The sequence below is a fragment of the Megalops cyprinoides genome, chromosome 14 (genome assembly GCF_013368585.1).
Source record: "Megalops cyprinoides isolate fMegCyp1 chromosome 14, fMegCyp1.pri, whole genome shotgun sequence".
Taxonomy (NCBI): Eukaryota; Metazoa; Chordata; class Actinopteri; order Elopiformes; family Megalopidae; genus Megalops; species Megalops cyprinoides.
Genome location: NC_050596.1, coordinates 3,052,514 through 3,071,668, shown reverse-complemented (window position 1 = coordinate 3,071,668; position 19,155 = coordinate 3,052,514). Strand labels below are relative to the sequence as shown.

Sequence of the window (19,155 nt, the reverse complement as noted above, 5' to 3'; positions counted from 1 at the left end):
CTCATGATTGAGCCCTTTCCAGGCCAGGAATGAACATGCTGGGAGTCCAAACTTTGGGATTGTTGCGGAAACTCCAAAACATAGTGTAACACGCATTACTGTTTGACTCTTTTGGTGCCTCTTATGAAGTGATCTCAGATGTGCACACTCGAATGTTCATTTATTTATCACACCCTAGGCACTAAAAGCAAATTAACAGAAGTTAGTGGAGTACTTTGCAGTTTTTTATGCTGGCTGCATAGCACACTCACATTTACAGAATCTCTGCTTGCTCTACAGATACAAAAAGCCCCCAACAGGTGTTTCCACTTTCAGCTACAGAGTGAAATCAGAATGTTTTTCTTTAAAAAGCATGACTCAAATTCTGGCTACATGTCTTTTGGAGGCTCTGCAAAGCACTCTGAACACCTTTGTATAGAAACTTTCACTTAACTGATATTTAACTTGCAACATGCACATAAGCTGGCCCCCTCCCCCCTGCTACAGGTAATCATTAGTAGAACTTTTAATAGAACAGTTTCAACGGGGGGAGTTGGTAGCTAGACCCATAAATAAAGGTGCCCTATGTCTAGACTTAATGGTTAAATTCCACGCTGTGCCGTAAGTGCTGCTTTCACAGACAGTGGAAAAGCGCGTGAGTGGACGCATGAAGTCTGCTGGTTGGCTTTACGTTTACAACATTCCACCAGCACCAACGCATTTCCTGTAGGAATGTTTGCATGCTCCTGCTCCTCTGGGCTCTCCGTCTCCCTTTATTTCCCAGACCGCGGCGGACGAGTCCGGACGGAGGAGGGAGAGAGCCATGACTTTCCGCACACTCTGCCTGCATCTGCCCATCTTCGTGCTGCTGCTCACACTCCTTTCCCTTTCAGGTAACTGTGCTTGCTCTCACATTTTGCTCCATGCACCCATTTTAATTGAGTACGGAAAGTGTGGCACCAAAGAGGTACAGAGAAAAGGTCTGGATCTTGGAAAGAGAGAGAGCTGACTCTCTAGTGCAGGCACACTGGTGGAAAAAAAGAAGGAGTCAGGGTCAGGGCAATGAGAAAGCTGCTCTGGTGGTCTGCGTGTATTCCGAATGTGACAGAGAGGTGCCCCAACCTTTCTGCACTTCCAGGGTCTGGACACGCATCTCTGTCTGAGCTGACAGGGCTGCCTCTGTCCACCTCCAGCCCTCTCATGGGAAAGTAAACGGTAGTGCTGGGGAGGAGTGGAAGGGGAACGTTGGAGGATGAGTGAAGCGGATATTTGAATTAGAGGAGTATGGGGCAGTGAAATCGGCAGTGAGCTCGGTGATAGCTTTCACAGCTCTCTGTAAAACTCTGTGGAATGCCCTCTCTACATCGGTTCAAGCACACAGTTCTTTTGCAGACTATTTGCTTTGATTTTCTAGTAGCCTCTGGGTTTCTGTTAGAGGAGAAATACTGCAGGAGTGACGCAGTGTTAACATTCAGAAGTAAAAAGAGCTATTGTTTGGAATCGCATTTGGAAAAGTGATAATGCTGCAGCAAAAGTGAGCCAAATTTTCCAGCCCATCGCTAAAAGAAAGAATCTCTCTTTGTTTGAACAGCAAGGGGTTTCATGTGTCAGCATGTTCTTTTTGAGGCTCAGGCAAGCTTTAACATCTGTGAGCGATTTTTGCAACCACCAAAACGACCATTTTGTGCCTGCCTAACAGAGCGTTCATGAGCAACGTCTAACAAGTGAGACCAAATTCACACAAAGATATTCAAACTGTGCTGGAATGCCCTTTCACTAAATCATGATAAAGCCACTTCTGGAAGCTGACTCAGCTGAGTTTCAGCAGTTTTAACTAAACAGAGCTTTTTAGCGGTATTGTTTCATTCTGAAAAAAGAGATTTGGAATGCTTCCTAAATGTTTCCTTTGTCCTTTGCAGATGTTTCCAGTGAGAGCAAACTTCACAGGCTCCTGAAAAAAAGAGACGGTAAAGTTGGACAAATACAAAAAAATTGTTTGGCACTCCTCCTGACTATGTAGACACAAACCACTGAAGAAATATTCCTAACAGATCCAATATTGGCTATGCCTCTCCATCACTCCTCAAAATACTTTAATGTTGATATCCCTCAGGTGATCCTCTCCTCTAATGTGTCTATAATTAAGCAGACCCCTGCTGATTCAGGTCTCAGATGGTGTTGTGACTGAAAGTCATGGCCTTAAGAATCACTATCAGAGGTGCTAGTAATATTTATAAGGTGCCACTGATAACGGCCTTGGGGAGGTGTCACAATTGCCTAACGTCACCATCAGAGGGGTGGCATCTGTGGGGAGGCCAACATTGCCTATGGCATCAGGGTCACGGATGGACGAACGGACCGACCTGTTGGGGTTTGTTCCCGTTCTGAACTTGTGTCCCTCTCCACCTCCCCCAGCACCAGGCGAGAACAGAGCCATGCCAGCAGACATGGTGGTGATGCCCTCCAAGGCCAAAGAGTTCCTGACGTCTCTGAAAAGGTCCAGGAGGAACATCTGGGACCGGAGCCGACCGGACGTGCAGCAGTGGATCATGCAGTTCATGTACATGGGCTTTGATGAGACGGTGAGTGACGCAGAGACCACAGCGGTGGGCTCAAACTCTGGCCCTGCTCAAGGAGTATCACTTGATATGCTCTGGTTAAATGGCAGCAGAGCCGGCTCGTGGCATCGGTGGTATAGGCGAATGCTAGGGGCGCCGTCCATCCATAGGGGCGCCCCAAATGAGGGAAGAAAAAAAATTCAAAATTTTTAACTTTTAGTATTTGTTACTAATTTTTTAATACTATTATTGCAAAATATTACCAAAAAAGTCCACAACAACATAACTACATAGCTATTTTCCCACAGCATCACCCTGGCGACCCCCCACACTCTTAGTTAGACTCACCTGATTGTGGGGGGTGGGCGAGTTATCTGAACTAGCGAGTGACACTGACTGTGAAACTTGATATGATTGACATCAGTAGCCTAATTCAAATATATAAAAGAGACCAAAGCCCTCTGGTGCCCAGGGAAGAAAAAGAAGAAAAGAGGAGGAAAAACGGGAAGCAGACAGAGATAATGTGATGAATGAATAGTTTAGAATATCTATTGCATAGTAGTTTTCGTTGGAGCAGAGTGTTACTAGCTTACTTTGGACGATAGTAACATTTACTAATTTAATAAATAGCTAGAGTTAACGTCAGTTACTCCCACCTTAAATTCATTAGGGAAAGTTGGAAAGACTATTCAGGTGTCTGGGGAATAATCTACAGCATAATTTTGAGGAATACACTTTTTCTTTTAAGTGTGCGCACAAACCATCCACTGTCTGCCTCAAGAAACCAGGCATACATTTTTATTGACATCTTAGTCTAGTTAGCCAACGTTAGTGATAGTCAATTAAAATGCTTTTCCTTTTCCATTCCCTTTTGTAATTAATAGTTGAAAGTAGGGCTGGGCGATAAACGATAACCATAATTATCGCGATATAATTTTACTCGATAGAAATATAAAAAAATGTTTGATAAATGTTCAATATAATTAATTTCCATGCTTAGATAGCCTGCACAGAAATGAATCGCAAACTGCCAATCATGTCGCAGGAATAGAGGTATGCATTGCACATGTTAGGTTGCACGTGAGAGGTATAAATTCAAGCCAGCACGTGGTATTGTTTACAGACACAGCGGCTGACAGGCTTGTAGTTGGAGCGGAATAAGCAAAATGAGCGATGCTGAAGAAAAAGCAGTGCCCATGACCAGCTCGATATGGGGTGCCAAATGTAACAGACCTTTTTCGTGGACAGAATGCCTTCTGTGCTACGAAACGCATAAATTCATTATGAAACCATGTAACACCGTTACACGTTTTGTCCACAAAAAGCACAAACACGTTAGCATTGTGTCCACGAAACATTGAAGAGAGCACATACTTTTATATTATTACAGTTATTACATTTTTTCCCATTTGCTAAGACACATTTTCTGAAACCAGTAACCATTTTCTCAAAACTACACACACATTCTCAAAACGTCATTCTCATCTGTACAACCAGCTAACTTTCTGGTCGAAATCAAACTTTGCCCTCAGACAACACACACAAGCAATCAAAAGCACATGCTATACGACTGCCTCTTTGACGCTAGAGGGATTAATTCAAAACACTCTTACCAAAATGTGATTTTTCTTCTGAAATCAGTATTTCGAGAATATGCATTATTTTGAACTTTGTAACATCACTTTACTGACATACAGATTACCCGAACAGGAAGACACCATCAAGAGACATTCAAAACAATACTATACAACATCTTTGCAATGTCACACTGTATGAAAAAAGCAGAAATTTTTCCTTTATTTCCAGAAAACCATATGGAAGCAACAGTGGTACATAGGGTAGGTAGAGTATAATTTTGGAAAAAAAAGAAAAAATTGAAAAACTTACAAAAAATATTTATACATACATAAGACAAACAAATGTAATTTCATATTGTAAATCTAATTACAACTACTCTGCATCATCATCTCCTCTCTGGTCGGGATCCGGCCACAAAATTTCATCAACATCACAAAGGATGTTTTCCCTGGCCAGGCAAGGCGGGAAGTATGCCCTGGTATGTCTAATACCGCCTTGGATGGCTGGCCTCCTCCATGGAAATCAAGAGGTTTTCTCTGTCATAAACCTTCCACCGCCATGCTGAGAAAAATTCCTCTATTGCATTGAGGAACGGCGAATATGCAGGTAAAAAAAGATTTGTGAATGTGGGGTGGTCATTGAACCAGGCGCGAACCAGAGCAGCCTGATGGAAACTAATGTTATCCCAGATGATAACATACTGAGACTGCTCTCATTGCCCTGGTTCCCCTTCCTGTTGAAGTCATTGGTAAAGTTGACCTAGGAATTCAAGCAGACGTGCTGTGTTATATGGACCTAAAGTGGCATGGTGGTGGAGGACCCCTTGATTACTGATAGCACATAGAGTCACGCTGCCTCCTCTCTGGCCAGGAACCTCCACAATGGCACGGTGACCAGTGATGTTCCGTCCCCTTCTGTGCCTTGTTGTGAGGTTAAACCCTGCCTCATCATCAAAGATGTATTCATGGGGCTGAGGCATCGCATCAAGTTGAAAGAAGTCCAAGTATAGTTACAGTCTGTACATGCACTACAACATTACCATACGTGTATACATGCATTACTGTAACACCAATGTAAAGTACCTGTTTACTGTAATCGCCTGAAAGTGCGGACAACAGATGCAACAGTGAAGCGACTCACGTTTGCATGCACCCTCTGTCCACCTTCCCTCATGGTCATCCCATGTATTAGAACACTATGAATAACAGATGCACGAATTGCATCAGAATCAAACTGTCTTTGTTGTCGAATTGGTCTTCCTTGTCCTCGTCCTCTTCCTCTGCGTGCTTGACCCTCACCACCTCTCTGATGTCTTTCGACCTCTGCATGGTTAGGATCCATTGTTCCAGAGCACATCCAAACAAATGGCCCTATTTATAGGGATCCTGTGATTCTGATTTGTGTGTCACTAATTTAGTGGCTTTGTGTTTACACCTGGGGAAAAGTGTCCTCTTTGAGTTCGGATGATATTGACTTGAGTGTATTGTATTGGTTGCATGTGTTTGCTGAATGAACATATAGTGCAGTGAATGATTCATTTGGCCACATTTGCATAGAGTTTTGCAAAAAGGGTTTTACACATAGAAGCTTGTGTGAAAACATGTGAATAGTGTTTACAGTTGTGAGAAAAGTGTGTATCTTTTGAGAAATGAGGCAAGGCTATAGGTTTTCTTGCTGAAGGAACCGGTTATAGGGTGTTAGCAATTGGAAAAAAAGTGTAAACAATGGTCTCACGCCCCTCCAGAAGCAGAGAAAAGCTTAGCGGCACACAGCTAGTGTCCTCCCAGAGTGATAAACTTATTTTACCACTCCTTGCATCACTGGTGCTTTACAAGCATTGCAAATAGCAATTTTGTTATCTGTTTCAGATGGTTTGAAATAGGCTACTTCCATACAGCTGACATGTTGAAGCTTGTTGCTGGCGCTCATAATAAACATTTCGCGTCACCTTATCGGCCAGGCACATCTGCCGATGGTGATAATTAACTTCTTTAGTTTTTATGTCGTGCCGATATCATCGTGCATCCCTACCATAACAATCAAAAATTGAGGAAATAAAAAATCAAATGTTTCAGCAAGAACAATGATGTAAATAAGTCCATAAGTTTCTCATTTTATCCTTGACATTGTAATGATTGTCAATGTGTCATATTTTAGATTCCAAAAAAAAAAAAAAAAAAACTAAACTAAAATTAGTTAGGCAACATAGACCAACAGTAATATATGGTGGATATATATTAGGGCTGTCAACGTTAACGCGTTAAACGCTCGTTCGCGATTAATCGCGAAACTTTAATGCGTTAATGTTTTAACGCTAATTAATCATATTATCAAGTTTGACCGCAACTCCCTTGCGTAATTCCAGCGCGGATATTTACCTGGCTGAATTACTGAAAGGTGTGGCAAACGCTGATTTGCTGAATGGCAAATTTCGTTTTAACCCTTTCGCGCGTACTATCACACCGGTGTGATTAGCCGTTTAGCGCATATGCTAAAACTGGTGCGATTAGAACACTAGATTGGAGAAATTCTAGCTAATTTTATCTTTGAGGAAACAGCGATTTAGGCTAACTATAAAAATATAGCAAACGCTAACTCAAATCTATAAGAAACTTAATAACGCAAATGAAAACATAACGAACCATATAAGGTAACACGGGCGCTACATACCATAACAAATAAGTTACATGCGAAAGGGTTAAAACGAAATTTGCCGTTCAGCACATTTGCGTTTGCCACCGTGCCTCCTTAAAGACAACAACAAAATGATGACTCAATAATGTTTCGTGTCAGTTAACCCCGGAACCCCGTTTAAGGGTTTCTAAACGCTATTTTAACAGTGTAGCTAGTTACTGTGTTTTCGCGACGTGCCGAACTGTAGCCAAAACGGCACCTATTCACTTAACTGAGCTATGTTTTGCCATTTAACCATATGAAAATAGGTTTACCTTAAGCAAACTTTGACAGCTAGTGGTGGCTGTTTGGTGAAGCAGTAGGCAGCTAGCGCACCCTATCTTATTGATAGCGCTATGGTGTGGGCTATCTAGATACTACAGCCACTGTCATAAAAATTAATGAGGCCAGATGGAATATTTTCTTTGAATATCTGTGACACCCTTATAACGTTAACCACGTCACCGTTTGTATGAAATAAAAAACGTAGCCTTAGCTAACCAAGCAGTGTGGGATTAGCTAAAAGAGCTAAATATCATAGCCTATACGTAGCTACCTAGGCTAGCTAATTTACCTCAGAACCAGGTAACGTTATGTAAATCCATCTCACTAAAATTGGCTAAAACTACATTTACATTTATTTATTTAGCAGATGCTTTTATCCAAAGCGACTTACAAAAGTGCATACAGTAAGTATAGCGACAGTACGGGGACAGGATGTGTACAGTTCCACAATGAGACAGTTCTCAGCTGAGAGCAAGGTCTGTTTGACTGTATTTGTACAACTACAGCGTATAGGGCAACTAATATGATACACCTTCAAACAGCAAACTTCAGCAACTTCAAACAGCGCAATGAGCGTCAGGGTAAAGGCAGCAACAAGAAACAATTTAAAAACAAATTAAAAAGCACAGCAATATACAACAAATAAATATATAAATATCATATATTAAAGTAACCATTCCAAATCAAACTGTAGGCTACATAATTAGACATGATACGTTTATTTAACGAAATATAAGGCAATTGTTATAAGGTAGCCTACTTACCCAGATGCGGCTTTACTGCCCTCTTCAGAGTGAGACTGAGAGCTGTCTCGCACAGTTTCAGTTGAACTTCTAAAATGTCCTCGCGATCATCCCGACTTAACGTTGGCCACTTTAGAACATCAACTGCGAAAATGCGATGGTTGGGTTAAAGTCACAATGCCAACGGAGTGCCAACGTTGGTTTATGACGGTTATGCGACGGTAGGGGTAGAGTGGTGGTCCAGCATTGTACCAATGATGATTAAGCGACCGTTGGGCTAAAGTGGCATCCCAACAGAGTGCCAACGTTGGCAGCAGACGGTGACGGTCGCCAACCATAATGACCATGAGCCAACGTTGGCCCAACCACAGCATGTTTACTCTTTATGTGTTGCTTGACAACAAGTGTAAATGTAATCCTGAAGGAATTGTTTTTGTCGGAGGAGCCCAATAAACGACAAAAAACATAATTTGTTGTCTCAAATTATTCTTACTTGATAAACACTCTTGTATAAAAGCAATATCACACTCGAGGTCGTGCTGTTATCAGCACTTCCTCTCGTGTGATATTGCTTAAATGCACAATGATGTATGGGGTCAAGGGGCATCAGAAAGTGCGATTAATCCGCGTTAATTTTTTGGACGCATTATTTTTCTATAATTAATTTATCGAAATTAACGCGTTATTTTGACAACCCTTAATACATCACAAAAAAAAAACATTTAAAGCTCTCTTGGGGGCCCCCTAGTGGCCACGGGGCCCCTAGGCAGCCGCTTAGTTCGCTTATGCGTCGGGCCGGCCCTTATGGCACGAAATGATGATAGTATAGCGCATTCTGCATTTCGTGTCACAACAGCACAAATGCTGTAACCCTGCGCTCACATCGGCAGCGACTTTATCGCTGTACGTCGCCAACTTGCTAGCTGCAGCTAGCAGCTGTTTCGTTGTCACTTGCTGCAGCCAGCTTGTGGGCGTTGCTAACGTAGTTTTGAGGAAGTGGGCTACAAATGTATTGACAGGAGATGTATCAATTTTCTAAAAAATGTATATGCTAATAAATATTATAAATATATATTATATTTATTTATATGTTATATTTACATCATCTTTGCTATATTCATCGTAGAATTGTATGTTCGTATTTTCTTAAAGGCAGGCCTATTAATATCCCAGCCAGCACACCCATGTGGGGCCCAAATGGGTTGTACCTGGGCTGATATGTGAGGCCCAGCCAATTTTGTCTGCAGTTTCCATGGAGGCCCCACATGGGTTAGCCCAGATGGGTTGATGATGGACCCCATATATGGTCCATATGGGTAACCCAGGTTTCTCCCATTTGGGGCCTACAGGAGTCTGCCTACATGGGTTGATGATGGGACTCAGCTAGGTCTTATCTAGTGTTCTTATGGGCCACAACAGATATATATATGGGCTACCATATTTGTCTGTTTGGCTTACCTTATTTTACAGTAAACCCATAAAAATACAATTGTACATTTAATCTACATTTAAAAGTAGGCTAAAATGTAAAATGTATTGTTTCAATGAAGAGAGACCAATAGTATAGTTCATGCTTTATTTTATTAAGAAAAGTGCAGTGCAGCTCCTCACTCCTCTGTCCTTAATCTCCCAACGGCCCTTTGAAAAGAGAAAATAAATGAATCAAACATTTGCCAAATTTCAGTTAGGTTCACTCATTTTTAGTACCTTCTTCACAGTTAAATCAGATGTGTTAGGTTAGCCTTAGGATTTTGGTGCCTCACATCAACATGATCTAGATGATACATTCACAGTGATACCGCACTAAGGCAGAAATCACACTGAAAATAACTAAGCGGCAGCAATAAGCGTAACACAACGCCCAGATGGTCATAAATCTATGACTCTATCTCATTGCTATGCACTAACGCTCTTGTCATTTCTGATCAGTTTCCATTAAGAATCTTACTGCTTTGATAGGTCAGAATGGCAGAAATGAATATTTGAATTAACAGTGTCTGCTTTGATTATCTCAGCACATTCAAAAGCTAAATGTGCCACAGGTATACCTTCTAACAATAAAAAGTCCCGCAAACTCTGTGAGAGTATTACAACATGTTTTGTAATATCTAGCAAGCCACTTGAGGTTAAGGTAGCGAGCTAGCCAGCCAGCCAGTATTTGAACGATATCTATTCTAGTAAGTATAACTATGGAAGTACGCGAAAGTATTAATTTCACACATCTAAGAGTCATTAGCCTGCAAGGTTGTTAGCAGGCTCCCAATAATTCGCTCAGATGAGAATGACTCCCGCCTAAAAATGTTAGCTAGCTAGCCAATATTTGAATATAACATAGCTAAACTTAAACAAGCATCAGATTTCCCTCGAGCTCTAAAACACTGCATCAACCATTCAGAAGGACATCTCAGCCAGACACAGCTTTGTTACTGAATATTTAATTAACTACAATAAACAATATATTTAGATATCCACCATTATGGTAACTGGGGGATAAGTTAGCTAGCAATGTTAGCTAGACAGCTAACTAGTTAATGTCTAGCTGTAATTCTAACGTGACAAGAAGCCAAACTAATGTTTTGGTTAACATTATGTTGTGAAAACAATGTATTTCTAATAAATTCCAGTTTTCAGTTTAAATACAAAAGTATTGTAGTTCTTACCTAGGGTTGCCACCTTTGATTTGTGAAAAACCGGGACACTTGGACCAAATATACTGTGTTAACTGTTGTAGGACTCCCTATTGCCTCTCTTACCTACATTTGTCCTGACGCAAACACACTGCCTGACGCAACTGCACTCACTCTGGACTTCTTTGTCTGCTGCTGTCTCTGTCTACATTAAATAGATTTTTTACTTTAACGTGTAAACATATACTGAGTAATTATAATCTACTATAAAATCTAATCATATGTCCAAAGGTATACTCCCTTTAGAAATGAAAACATGATTAGATGTATTATAATAGATTATAAACAACTATTTAACTTAATGAATTTGGGCAACCTAACACTGACATTTCTCACCTCTTTTTCGCACTTACTTTATTGGCACAATTCGTAGATATGTAGCTGTGGCCATGAAGCACTCCATGGTATAAACTACTAAGCTCCGCTATTGCTATCCTGTCTTCCTCTGGTGAACCTTTTTTGTCATAAAAGTTAAAATGACTAGATTTTGCGTTTGCTTAATACAAAACTCTGATGCTTCTTTGTTATTGCATGATTTCCAGCACTGTTTTTCCTTCATATTTAACTGAAATTTTGGCTGGACACAAAACACAGGTGGCGGAGAACGGGTCTCCTTGGGTGGGCCTTACCTATTCAGAAAAGTTTTCTCTTTTCGACCAGTTTGAGTTGTACGTTATAAATCGTTTTTTCTTTGATGACCAAATAACCAGAAAGTTAAAAAATAAAAATAACATTACCTCTAGCTAGCAACTGAACTTACGGTGGGGTCGTGGATGTGGGTGCACACGGCAGACCAACAGCTCGGCAATAAAGTAAGCTTTTGTATTTCTGCTACCAATCAAATAAAAGTATAGACAAGGCCAATCATCGCTGTTTTACCCGTTTTTACCCATTTCCGGGCACAGGATTGAATGTATAAACTTTTTTTTTTTTTTAAACTTAAGACAGAATTTACAGTACAAATTGGCGTAGTATAGAATAGTACAAACAGTACAAATTTAACAAGGAACAGACACGCTATATAGCATAATAAAATAAAATAGATTGGAAAAAAACTAAACAATAAAAGTACATAAGTGAATTTAAATGAAATAAATATAAATAAACTTAAGACACAAACATAAATAAGGAAACTCCGTGGGGAGTATGGCAATGTGAGAATAGTGCTAGAGGTTCTCTGTAAGGTTAAGGTCCTCTACTAACTTGGAAAGCTTCACAGCATTCTTTTTCTTCATATATTTCAGGGATGAAAAAAAGACAGTTTTTTATGAAAAACATAAAAGTTAGGTCTTGACTTCAGGAATCTATTTTTAGTATAAAAAATGTCCTCAAATGGTCGAATGTTTCCTGTATTATCCAATAAGTGCATCACAGACCATATTCCTTTTTCTAGCCAATTTTGTAAAAATATGGATTTATTTTTATGTAACACATATCTGCAGTTCCATAGTGGGATATTGTGGGGACTAAAGTTATGTTTGTATATCATTCTTCAATATAGCAAAACCTGTTGATGAAACAAGGATAATTTGACAGGGAGCTTTTTTAGGTCATAGTCGCATCTAAGAAAGAAACTGATGCCTCCTAGTTTCATAAAAATTTCATTGGGAATGTGAAACCAAAAGCTTTTTTCATGTTTTAGACATGATCTTAACCAGTTTATCTATTCTTGGATCATAGTGCCTTTCTTTATATAGTGTGTTTTCCTTTTCCAGATATAATTGAAATTAGCCTGGTTTATGGGTTTTATTGCATTTTTGGGAAGTGATAAAGAGTAAGCTGGGTAGATGAATCGGGAAATGCACTCCATTTTTGTTAGAAAAATTCAACCTATGATAGGGATGTCTCTTTGAGACCAAGAATTTAGATGAGATTTACATTTATCCAGATTATTCCAAATGTTAAGGTTATTTAAGGAGTCCTTATCCTTAGTGATGTGTATGCCAAGGTATTTAACAGCTGCCTTAACGGGGATGTTATGATTTGTTGGTAGAGTGGAATTGTGAATAGGTAGTAATTCACATTTTTTAAGGTTTAATTTTAAGCCAGATGCCTTAGAAAAGAAATCTATTGTTTCAAGGATTGTTTGAATTTGGGTACTATTTTTCAAAAATATGGTTGTGTCATCAGCCAGTTGGCTGATTGTTAGTTGTTTGCGTAACACTGTCAATTTTCCAAAATCTGAATTTTTAACAAGAATGAAAAGCATTTCTGCTGCAGCGATAAAGAGTAAAGGAGAGATGGGACAACCTTGTTTAATACCTTTATCAATTGAAAATCTTGGAGATGCACCTTGTGGTAGTAAGACTGTACTAAGACTATTTGTTGTTTTATTAATTGACATTGTCCTTTAAAACACTTTTGCACTTATTTTTTCTATTAAGATATTTATTTTGTTGAGGGAAAGGGACTGAAAAGGGATTTTACGTACTTTTACTCATGCATATACATTTACATTTATTCATTTAGCAGACGCTTTTATCCAAAGCGATTTACATAGGTTACAGTTCTTTACAATGTTATCCATTTATACAGCTGGATATTTACTGAGGCAATTGTGGATTAAGTACCTTGCCCAAGGGTACAGCACTGCATATTTTGATGTTGAAAAAAGATTTTATCATTATAATTGTTTTGAATGTTCTTCCTCAGATTTGTGAAATGTTCCGCTGTTTGGCAGATGTTTGTCATGTTCTGACCATAATGGTTTGAAACCACAATTAACCGTGGTGGTGGAATTGGCTGCGATGCACGGGGCACCAGCTAAAATTTTGCCTAGGGCACCAAATTGGTCTCTGAACGGCAGTGTTGTGAAATGGGAGTGTTGTGATCCGAAGAGGTGTTCCTAACTAGGGCTGGGTATTGGCACAGATGCCCCGATTCGATTCCGATTCACAAGCTAACGATTCGATTTAATCCGATTCGATAAGAATGACATATGAAATACTATATAGCAGCTTTGCATATTTGGAGAGATGTTTACAAAGCTCTAAAGGGAACACAAATTTACAAATGGAGAGTCACTGGAAATTGTGAAAATCACTAAAGAAAAGGCCAAAGGCTTGTACAGTCACGCGCCGCTTAACGTCCATTCGTACAACGTCCGTTGGCATATACGTCCGTAGTCCCATAAGGTTATAATAAAGTCTAAAAATCCCGATCGCAGAATGGGATGTAGCGGACATAGTGAAGGCAGCGCTTCCCGCACGCAACACGTCTATCTCATGTCTCATGGAAATAAAGAGATTGCGCTGCCAGGCGTATAATGGTACAGTACATATTATACTGTATAATACATATGTCTTGGTAGTCATAATAAACGCCTATGCTAATGTCTTATGTAGCCTATGTACTGTACTTTCTATCATTGTTTTAATGTGAACTTTGGATACTTACAATTAAAAGTTTAATTAAGTTTGTCGTATAACAGTGTATGCTTCGACTCGTAAGCAGCAGCATCCAATCTTGTGCCTATTCCATATAGGTTTGCTAAGTAAACTCTCATTGAAAATGAATTGCAGCCGGTCGCTTTGTCTCTCTCCTGTGACGTCCATGTGACTCATGGTGAACACTAAGTGGTCGTATCATAGTAAAAAAAAAATGATGTAACAGGTTTTCCTCTATGCATTCGCAGGTCATTAAAAGTTAAACGAGAGAGCGACATCTAATGGGGGTTGGGACGAAGACTAGTAATTGCCTTTAATCCCACAGTTAGGCTATGTCAGACCCCGTCTATTTACAGTTTTTTTTTCAATTGCTAACAAGCATTGGTCAATACTGAAGCCACTTTTTCAAAACTCTTCATACAGTCTGCATTACCAACATGCATCTTGGCCAAACATTTAATCTCACCTCCAAAACTCATTCAAACCACCAAAACCCTTCATACCTGTCTCAAAATAAACTCATTCGACCATAACATTGGCAACAATTATCACTCAGAAGGCATAGATTGTCACTCACAACACACCGACCTAAAAAACACTAACAACAGGGAGCATTACATAAATGATGAACTTTTATCTTTGAAGTTTGAATGATTTTTTCACATAAATCAGTATTTCATTATAGAATAAGAATAACACCTTTTTACTTTATAGACTGTACTACAGTGTATGTAACAAGAATGAATCGGAAATGCAGCAATTTGCTTCAATATCCTTTATTTTTCTATATTTTTGCATGTAGTAATTTACTTGTGAAAAATAAAAAGTTGAAACAAAAAACAAATTCCTGAAATTCCAGGGCTGCAATAATTACAAAAACAAACAAACAAAAAAAACATGTATAGTGTAATTACTTATACTGTACATTACTGTGAGGGTTCTAATCCTCCCTCTCTCCTGCATTTGGCCACAAGTTCTCATCAACATCACATCTTATGTCTTCTCTGGCGATGCATCTTGGAAAGTATCTCCTGGAATGTCTAATCCAACCCTGGCAGTCTTCAGGAGAAGTGTCTTCACACCCCACATTCATGGCATTCAGCAAGGACATCTGATCATGTGGATGGTGGTCATAAACCTTACACCTCCAGGCAGAGAAAAACTCTATGGGGTTTAGGAAGGGGGAGTATGGAGGCAGGAACAGTCCTGATATCCTGGGATGTGCAGCAAACCAGTCTGTGACTGCAGCAGAGTGGAATGTCACATTATCCCACACAACAACGAAGGGAGGGGAGTTTCTTGCCCCTCGACTTCTCTCCTCCGCTGGCACAAGTTGATTATGCAGATCATCCAGGAAAGAAATGAGCCTCTCTGTATTGTAGGGGCCAATGAGTGGTTTGTGTAACAGCAAACCATGATTGGAGAGTGCTGCACACATTGTGATGTTAGCTCCTCTCTGGCCTGGGACATCCACGGTTGCTCTCTGTCCAATCACATTTCTTCCCCTGCAGCGTGTTTTTGGCAGGTTGAATCCAGCTTCATCCACAAAGATGAATGTATGTGCAGTTTGGCTGGCTTCCATCTCCATTACTCTCTGAAATACAGTAAATCCACATTTTCTATATATTTCAATATGGTTACTGCAGAAATGCACGAAATTTGCTATCATTCTGTTTTGAATGTGTTTTAACAGTTTTGAAAACAGTGTGTTAGCATTTGAAAAATGTGCTGCAAATATGTAGTGTTTTGCAGGTGGTGGAGTGTGAATGAGAAAAGAGTTCATGGATTTTGGAAAATGTGGTCATTGAATGCATTTTGTGTGAAAGCAATGAAAAATGACTCACAGTTTGGTCCACATAGACTTCTGTTTCGCTGACTGTGTGAAGAGTTTTGACAATGTGACTTCAGTTTTGTCCAATGCATGTTAGCAATCGAAAAAACTGTAATTCTTTGGCTATGTTTAACCATTTCTGAAATGAACCTTGAAAACCGGAAAAAAAATGCATATTAGCCTAAAAGATCGATCCATGAATTTTACAGATCGATATCGAATCGGACGAATTTCAATTAAAAAAACAATTAATCGAAAAAACGATATTTTTGCACACCCCTACTCCTAACTGTGCACAGTTTTCCCTACTCCTAACTGTAAGCAATGTGAATTAGCATCTAACAAGTACATGCAAAATAAAACCAAAGTGAAAATGGCCCAGACAGGCAGAAAAGTTTTTTTTAAATAATCAATGTAGTATCCCAAAGGAAGAAATAAGAGCATGAAACAGGTTTCCAATTTCAGACATTGTGGTATGAGCAAAGAGGTGTTTCAAATGACAGGAAGAGTTTTAGTGGGAGGGAAATCTGTGCAAATTGTTCCCCAACTCACTGGATTCCCCAACCTGACATACAAGTACAGACACACATTCCCCCAGTGGCACCAGTGCCTGGACGAAAGGCTGTGATCAGGGTCCTGGGTTTGCTGAAGGAGGCCTTACTGTGGCCTCCCTCAAGAAACAGTCCTGGTGGTTCTTACTGCGTGATCGCCTAAAAGGCTGTCCTCATAACACCTGGGGTCTGCCAGCAGCTGCTGTCCCCCCTGCCCGCATGTCACTACAGTCCGCCCCTGCAACTGACACTGACTGCTGTAGTGCGTCCGGCACGTCGGCGGTTGCCGCCTGACTGCCAGTCACCTTCCCAACCTACCACACTGTGCTGCACGAGTATCCACCTGAGGCAGAAAAGCCCACTGGCCCCGTCGCCCCTTCTGTCTTCCAAGATAAATACTCAAATACAACAATCCTCCTACAGGCAGTGAAAACCCAAAGTTGCTCTGAACAATTCACCTCAGTATATTGTAACTCCAGTCATGCATGCATTTTTATACGTAAAATTCCAAGTGGTCTCATTCCTTCACTTTTATTTAAATACACCTCTACGACTATATTTCTTGGTAATGATGTATAACAATTCACAGCAGTGAGACTTTACACTTTTGAAAGATCCTTAGTCTTGCCTTATGCCATTTTATGCAGTTTTTAACTAAATGGTTCTGTGATTTTCTGAGAGAAATTCTTCTTTTGAGGTGATTTTCATTATGTAAACGGTGTTCAGGGGAGCCCAGACAGATTTTCAGAGATGTCTGACACGGAGAGAAACAGCTTAATAGGTTTGCTGAAACATATGAGTACAGCCTTACAGTATTGTTAAGGTCATTTCAGATACCACCCATGGTAATCATACTCATTTGTACTGAGATTACTGATATTCATGGACCACTATAGGGAGCCAATCATATAAGCTTATGCATATTTTTTAGAGTACACAGATGATTTTGAGGTGAAAACTGCCTTCAGTTTGGAAACAGTGATGGATTGCATGTTTGAGTCTTGACTAACACACTGTTTTCTTGTTTCTGTAATGTCTGCAGAGACTGGAAGCGGACCTGTCATACTGGATGGACCATTCCCGGGCCACTGACCAGGGTCGGCAGCACCATTACGATGAGAACTCACCGATCGGACCCCGTGACCGCGGCGCCTACAGGCACGGCGCCAACGTCAACTATGACTACTACTAAAGCAGCAGTCGCACCCCCCCCCCCCCCAGCACCCTTGCCTTTAGCGTGCTGCAGCAGTACAGGACGCACCTATAGCCTGTGAACCTGTCCCAAATGCTAAGCCTGGTGCATCACACATGGCTGTGGTTTTAACTGTCCATGTTTCTACATGCTTTTTTGTATGCAACGCATTGCATTTTGTAATAAGGAGTATGGTGCTGTCATATCGTGTGCTCCTCTCAGTTGCTCTGAAATAAAACAGGAAGCACTTTCATCTCCTGACATTAGTGGCATCCCTGGTGGTTTCCTTAGCTAAAGCACTGTATGACCAATGCACCTGAAAGTCCCTTCATAATGATGTGTAAATCAACACAGTGGAACATGTGTTGGGTGTCATAAACTGGGTTTCATAACACATATCATGGCCATCTTTGCATTTTAAGTATTTTATTAAAATACTCACATTCACCTTTAAGCAATTTTTCTCAGCAGACCTCACACAAAGATAAAGCAAAAGACATTCAATACAACTATACTGTGGCTAAACAGAAACACAACTTTTTTATTTTCCATACATGAGTCTGAGTGTGCATATGTTTGTACATATATACACACCCACACACAGCACCGTAACGCAAACACGTGAGGCCCCACAGCAGCTAACCCTGAGTGAGCCCCTTTCCTGCAGCAGACAGATGAACTGATAACGAGAGACACACATGAATGACAGGCAGAAGGTGCATGAGACGGGATGACAACGTGATCAACTTGCATAGCGGAATCGTAGTTCCCGTTCCCCCTTCTATGACCGGTCAGTGAGTGTAATCCGCTGTTCCAGTCTGGCACACGCTGGCTGTAGGTGTTCCATAAACAGCCCTATGTATCTCCATATCCGCTGACCTGATGGTGGTGATTACATTTAACACAAAGAACCCTGGACTGAAAAGCCAGCTCCAAAAGATGTGTTACAGGCACAGAAAGAATCTCAAGGCTCAATCTGGTGCAACACATTTAATGTTGGATGTAAATCTGAAACAAGAAAACAAACGTTTCAGCGGTGAGCTGGGCTGGAACTTCAGCGGTCTCGTTTCCAACAGCCAACTCAAGAACAGTACCTAATTACATTATTAAACTGATTACTTAATACACACTGAGTGTAACAAATTCTCATAAACAATCACAAATTAACAGGGACAGTATCTTGACACTATCAGAATATCCAAATATATTATTCTATTTTCCTATATTATTATAATGTTATCTTTAGAGTAATTATTACCTTTCCATTCACATCACCTTTACAACTACGTCTGATAGAACTGATCCACTGTACGTTTCCCTTCCTTATTTACATTCTCTGTCACATACGTCACCGAAGGACCACTCCGAAGCTGAATCGTTAACCGGTCACTCGTTCAACAGTATTAAATCGGTCTAATACTTTGTAACCCAAACGGTTACAAAATATTCACCTATCACTCCGTTACACCTACAAAGGTAACATTATATATATATATATATATATATATACGTGGGAGTCAAACTATGTTACATTTTAAATTATTAAATATCTTTTAAACAATAACAAAACTTTAACAGCATTCACTCGCTAGCGAACAGGCTAACGGCTTTGAGCTACCGCTAGGATGCTAGCTAATTTAACAAAATTATTCATTAAATAGAAACAGACAATTACCAGGCATTACAACATCT

At 40.2% G+C, this 19,155-nt stretch overlaps 1 protein-coding gene across 1 annotated transcript; it reads left to right on the top strand.

Annotated features, from left to right (window-relative positions):
• The first annotated feature begins 773 nt into the window (after nucleotides 1–773).
• On the top strand, nucleotides 774–17,486 carry ecrg4a (ECRG4 augurin precursor a). Its single transcript, XM_036546030.1, has 4 exons — nucleotides 774–872; nucleotides 1,899–1,946; nucleotides 2,395–2,561; nucleotides 17,314–17,486. The coding sequence occupies exons 1-4, from the start codon at nucleotides 803–805 to the stop codon at nucleotides 17,461–17,463; spliced, it is 435 nt and encodes a 144-aa protein (XP_036401923.1). The 5' UTR covers nucleotides 774–802; the 3' UTR covers nucleotides 17,464–17,486.
• Nucleotides 17,487–19,155: the final 1,669 nt, after the last annotated feature.